At 34.1% G+C, this 6,426-nt stretch overlaps 1 protein-coding gene across 1 annotated transcript; it reads right to left on the bottom strand.

Annotated features, from left to right (window-relative positions):
• Positions 1–924: 924 nt before the first annotated feature.
• Positions 925–4,850, bottom strand: mlnl (motilin-like). Its single transcript, XM_061932804.1, has 2 exons — positions 4,731–4,850; positions 925–1,228 (listed from the first exon to the last, which is right to left on the bottom strand). The coding sequence occupies exons 1-2, from the start codon at positions 4,848–4,850 to the stop codon at positions 935–937; spliced, it is 414 nt and encodes a 137-aa protein (XP_061788788.1). The 3' UTR covers positions 925–934.
• Between the last annotated feature and the right edge of the window lie 1,576 nt (positions 4,851–6,426).

The following is a 6,426-nucleotide window of genomic DNA, read 5'->3' as shown; positions in this document are numbered from 1 at the left end:
GGCTACTCTACCCACCTCTGCTTACAACTATACCTAATATATAAAGGGGTGGAAAAGTGACTATTACCTGCAGGGCAAACATTAGCTAACCAGAAGGCAATAACAATGTAAACAAAAAACACCTGCTTAAAAGATCTAATACAAATGTCCCTGAGGAATGTAAGGTGGGAGTACTGTAATTACCTAACGTTACATTATTATTTTCCATAACAATTTAGCCCCCTCCACAATATTAACCCGACGTTAAAACAGAACTAGCTATTTATTGATTAGCAATTGCCGAATCATGTGACATTAGCTTAATGCTAAAAAGCCAGGTTACTATCACATTCTGTAACAGACAAATCATTTCATGTAGGCTAACGTTACCTACCTGCTACCTCTGTCTTTTCTCGTTTCTCCTCCTCTTCTTTTCTCTTGTTTCTTCCCTGGGCACCTGACAGTTTTGGCCGTTTTGACATCTTGTGTTGATTTTTTGATGTGGTGACGTCCAAAAAGAGTCATGATACGGGAAGGGAGGGGGCGCACCGTGCGGGGGGGTAATGTTGTAACAAATAATATTTCTATTAAATAGGCTTTACTTTGCATTTTAATTAACGTGAGATTATTTTTTGTATTTAGAAATAATAATACCAACTTTTTTCTTTTTTTTTTCTCCAACATTTGTGGCACTGGCGTGGCGCCCCCTGATGGACGGCGCCCTTAGCATTTGCCTATACGGCCTATGCTACGGGCCAGCCCTGCTCTGGTGGTATGTTGTCAACAACTGGGCCATAAGTGAAAGTACACAAGACTTATACAATAACTTCCCTTTATTGAGTGATTTGACAAGAAAATATGCTTTTTGAAGAATTGTGCATCTTCTTGTGTCCTTCAGCGCTGCACTACTTGGCTGCAGAGACAAATTGATATCATTTTGTTGAGTCAATGTTGGCTATTGTTTGTGGACTGCAGTACCTTTCTGTCGCTCCTCCACCATTTCATGGATGAGCTCCTCCAGCACAGGAGCCACGTGGTCCAGCTGTTTGGGTGAAAGTCGCACCGTGATGTCCACTGTTTTGTCCTGCAAACACACACATTTTGGTTGGACAATGACAAAAGTGTACACAAGGTTGTGCGCACACACCAGGTTGGTGGCGTGCTCAGCTGGAGGAAGTTGCTCCACGGTGACTTCTTCAAAGTGGCCATCCTCCGACCGAGGCTCCATGTCCTTCCTTCCCTCTCGCTCCTGCACAATGGAGCACATACACACAATGTCAATTTGTTACAGTGCCACAATACACCTGTAGTATACATAAAACAGTTGTGATATTAATAAACATTACAGTGTACAATATATGATTATATTTTAACTGACTTGATTAACCTCCAGATTGTTAATAACAATATTTCATTCAATTTCATTTCCATAAATCTTTTGTGGACGCTTAAAATCAAGCATCACCCTGATGTTGAAAAGTGTCTTACATATATATATATATATATATATATATATATATATATATATATATATATATATATATATATATATATATATATATATATATACATATATATATATATATATATATATATATATATATATATATATATATATATATATATATATATATATATATATATATATATATATATATATATATGTCTTAATAAGGTTATCCAAAAAATAGTGCTCGATACCGTAGTAGAGCGCAATATATGTATGTGTGGGAAAAAAAATCACAAGACTATTTCATCTCTACAGGCCTGTTTCATGAGGGGGGGTACCCTCAATCATCAGGAGATTGTAATGGGAGCATTCGCATACCATGGTTTATATAGGGCACAGAGTGGGTGGGTACAGGCTGGCGTAGGGGCGTGGTGATTGGCTCATGTGTTACCTAGGAGGTGTTTCCGTCTATGGCGGCATGCTGTTACAATTTCGCTGCGCTTGTTGAGGGATGACAGGTCTGGACGGTAAATAATAAACAGTTTCTCTTTCAAGCATAGGTTGCATCTTTTATTACCACTATTGTAAGGTGTGCTGGATGCAAGAATTTGCCATGTTATTGAATATTCAACATTATTGTCTTTGAGGTCCCAAATGTGTTTGCTGAGTTCTGTGGTATTCCGCAGGTTTTGGTTCCTGAAAGAAGCCTTGTGATTGTTCCATCTGGTTTTGAACTCCCCCTCGGTTAATCCTACATATGTGTCGGATGTGTTAATGTCCTTGCGTGTTACCTTAGATTGGTAGACAACTGATGTTTGTAAGCACCCCCCGTTGAGAGGGCAATCAGGTTTCTTTCGACAGTTGCAGTCTTTGTTGGTTTTGGAGTCGCTCTGTCTGGGGGCCGACGGCTCATTTGCAATTGTTTTGTTGTGGTTTGAGATGATTTGTCGTATATTGTTCATACAGCTGTAGCTCAATTTAATGTTGTTCTTGTTGAATACTTTTCTTAGGGTGTTGTCTTTGGGAAAGTGTTTGTCAATATGTATATATATATACATATATATATATATATATATATATATATATACTGTGTATATATATATATATATATATATATATATATATATATATATATATATATATGTATATATATATATATATATACCGGTATATATATATATATAAATATATATATATATATATATATATATATATATATATATATATATATATATATATATATATATATATATATATATATATATATATATATATATATACAAACCCTGTCCTACATAGGTGTCAAACCACATTTTATATGGCCTTCAAAAGCCTGGAAATACTAATATACATCAATGAAGTTATTCATCTTTGTATTCCATTTTCAGAAAAAATACATTTACACTACTACATGCAATTGTATATCTTTTAAACTTTATTATTATCTGATCATGGAACAAAATTGATGATATTATACATTATACATAATGATATTATTGTGATATGAGTACTATGATATTATGCATTCCAAATATATAAATACTTAAATATCTGCTTAACTTATTATTTCAAAGCAAGTTATCCATCAAATTGTACGTTGTAAAAAATGATTTTTTATATTTAGATTTTGCGTTAAAAACTGTTGTTCGGCCTTTAGAAAAAACTGGTTTACCGTTTTTCCATTTACAGTAATATGCTGTAAAAACTGCTATAAATTTTACGTTAAAAAGTGGTAACTCAACTGCCAGTTTTTTTACAGTAAAATCTACAGATATTCGAGGGTGCTGTGTATTCATTTCAAATGATCGCGATTCAATTTTAATAATTTTTAATCTATATTAATATATTTAATATAATATAATTTATTAATATAATATATATATTAATCATGTTTCATTTTGCATGAGCAAAGAGAATGAAGACAGAAGGGAGTATTAATGCATTAGAGGCATGATTTACTCAAGGTTTGCGTGTACTAAAACACGTGCAAACTTAATAGCACACGCAAAGATGATCTACTAAAGGTGTGCAAAGTGGATTGCGTTAAGTGTTAAGTGAGCAGAATAAGGCGTGCAATCCAGAAATAAAAAACATTAGACTATTCAGCAACATCCTTTTATAATTTCGTAGCTGCTAAATGACTAAAGGGGCTGATTAAAACAAATTCAATTGACACGTTTTGGTGTCATTTAAAATATTTTTAATGACATAAAGATAGCAAATTCCACAGGTAGGAGCATGATAACATGAATGTGCAGTAAATGAGTGTGATGCCCTGTATAGTACACAATATTTTATAGATTGCACAAGCTATTTGGATTTTAGTAAATCCGGCCCTCAATCTGTTTATTAATCACCTTTAACATCATGTTTATAATAACAAAAAATGTTTTCTAAGCAGACATTTATCCACATTAATATTACTTTTACTATTGCTCATTTTGTAGTAATTTTGAGGTCTTTTAGGATGGAATTGCCTTAGTGAAAATCTGTCCATCCATCCATTTTCTACCGCTTGTCCCTTTCGGGGTCGCGGGGAGTATGGAGCCTATCTCAGCTGCATTCGGGCGGAAGGTGAAAAATTAAATAAAATAAATAAACAATAAATGAATAAATTATAAATAAATTATTTAAAAAAATAATAATAAATAATAAATAAATTAAACATTAAAAAATAAATTAGAAATTAAAAAAATTAAATACAAATAAACATAAAACAATTATAAATGAATAATAAATAAATAAATAAATAATAAATACATTTTAAAAAAGATAAATATCTAAATAATAAATATAAAAAGTTATACATAAATAATGAATACATAAATAAATACATAAATAAATAATATATATAACAATTAAAAATAATAAATAAATAAATAATAATAATAATAATAACAATGGATTGGATTGTATATCGCGCTTTTCTATTATTAGATACTCAAAGCGCTCACAAAGAAGTGGGAACCCATCATAAATAATATTTAACCCCCATTGTGCTGTTTAGCGTCTTCCATATTGACTTGTTTAGTTGTGCAGCCTGTCACTACCGCATCAACTGTCCGTTTGTACATTCGTGAAGGGAACGCTACAGCCTGAAATGTGTTAGAGCTGTTTTGTTTTTGTTTCGCCTTTACAAATGTTGAGTCATTCTGGGTCGTATGGGTTAAATGCATTCAAATTGAAAAGTGCAAAAATGTTGATTATGTTCATTTGATTGAGACGTGTTGATTTGACTCTGCAAATAAAGATACTCAGGCTATGAATGGTAATCCCAGCTCAACACACGCAGGCGTCGTACCTTCATCAGCATCATCTCTTTGGGGCTGAAGAAGGTGATGTGTCCGTGTGTCGTCTCTGCCATCAGCACCACCACACACAGCAGCGCCACACAAGCAGCCGATGCTCCACGAATGCTCATTCTGCTCTGTCCTGCCCCCGGAGAATGGAAAACATTAGTGCAAGATCACCTTCTTAGTGCCGTTCTACAGGTAAAAGCCAGTAAATTAGAATATTTTGAAAAACTTGATTTATTTCAGTAATTGCATTCAAAAGGTGTAACTTGTACATTATATTTATTCATTGCACACAGACTGATGCATTCAAATGTTTATGTCATTTAATTTTGATGATTTGAAGTGGCAACAAATGAAAATCCAAAATTCCGTGTGTCACAAAATTAGAATATTACTTAAGGCTAATACAAAAAAGGGATTTTTAGAAATGTTGGCCAACTGAAAAGTATGAAAATGAAAAATATGAGCATGTACAATACTCAATACTTGTTTGGAGCTCCTTTTGCCTCAATTACTGCGTTAATGCGGCGTGGCATGGAGTCGATGAGTTTCTGGCACTGCTCAGGTGTTATGAGAGCCCAGGTTGCTCTGATAGTGGCCTTCAACTCTTCTGCGTTTTTGGGTCTGGCATTCTGCATCTTCCTTTTCACAATACCCCACAGATTTTCTATGGGGCTAAGGTCAGGGGAGTTGGCGGGCCAATTTAGAACAGAAATACCATGGTCCGTAAACCAGGCACGGGTAGATTTTGCGCTGTGTGCAGGCGCCAAGTCCTGTTGGAACTTGAAATCTCCATCTCCATAGAGCAGGTCAGCAGCAGGAAGCATGAAGTGCTCTAAAACTTGCTGGTAGACGGCTGCGTTGACCCTGGATCTCAGGAAACAGAGTGGACCGACACCAGCAGATGACATGGCACCCCAAACCATCACTGATGGTGGAAACTTTACACTAGACTTCAGGCAACGTGGATCCTGTGCCTCTCCTGTCTTCCTCCAGACTCTGGGACCTCGATTTCCAAAGGAAATGCAAAATTTGCTTTCGTCAGAAAACATGACTTTGGACCACTCAGCAGCAGTCCAGCTGGTGTCGGTCCACTCTGTTTCCTGAGATCCAGGGTCAACGCAGCTGTCTACCAGCAAGTTTTAGAGCACTATATATATATATTCTCACTTGTAACTATTCTTAATCGATTAAAAAAAATGGATTTATTTTTATTTTTTATTTTTTAAATTTATTTTTATTTTTATTTTATCCTGTCCAGCCACTCAAGCAAATCATATTGTTGACGGATGATCATATCTTCTGTACACGTGTACTTTAGATACGAGAAGTGTTGGATATTTCCTTTGCCTTCTTTGTATTTAACTTTATTGAATGTTTGGGTAAAAAAAATGTTTTTAACAAAACCAGGTTTTTTTTTAAATAATTAAAAAATGTGTTCACGTTGTTTATTTTATGGAAGAATGTAGTTAGTCATAGATATAGATACTGACATATTATATGTTTTTTTTAAATGACACCAACCATTTTCGAATGAACTGCGAATATTGAATGTAAAGATTTTTTATCAATTAAAAAATACATGAAAAATCGATTGTATTTATCTATTTATTTAATCTGTCCTGTCCGAGCACTTTAGTAAATGTTTTGTGTAGAATTGTATTAAACGAAACCAGTTTTCATTTAAGTAATATTAAAATG

The sequence above is a fragment of the Nerophis lumbriciformis genome, linkage group LG38 (assembly GCF_033978685.3).
Source record: "Nerophis lumbriciformis linkage group LG38, RoL_Nlum_v2.1, whole genome shotgun sequence".
Taxonomy (NCBI): Eukaryota; Metazoa; Chordata; class Actinopteri; order Syngnathiformes; family Syngnathidae; genus Nerophis; species Nerophis lumbriciformis.
The sequence above is the reverse complement of the archived record's forward strand: the minus strand, read 5'-3'. Positions and strand labels throughout refer to the sequence as shown.

Excerpts from the sequence above, each read along its gene's own strand:
- mlnl (XM_061932804.1), bottom strand. The coding sequence starts at position 4,850 with ATGAGCATTCGTGGAGCATCGGCTGCTTGTGTGGCGCTGCTGTGTGTG. Across the intron at positions 1,229-4,730 it reads AAGAGATGATGCTGATGAAG|GAGCGAGAGGGAAGGAAGGA; the intron begins GTACGACGCCTG and ends TCCATTGTGCAG.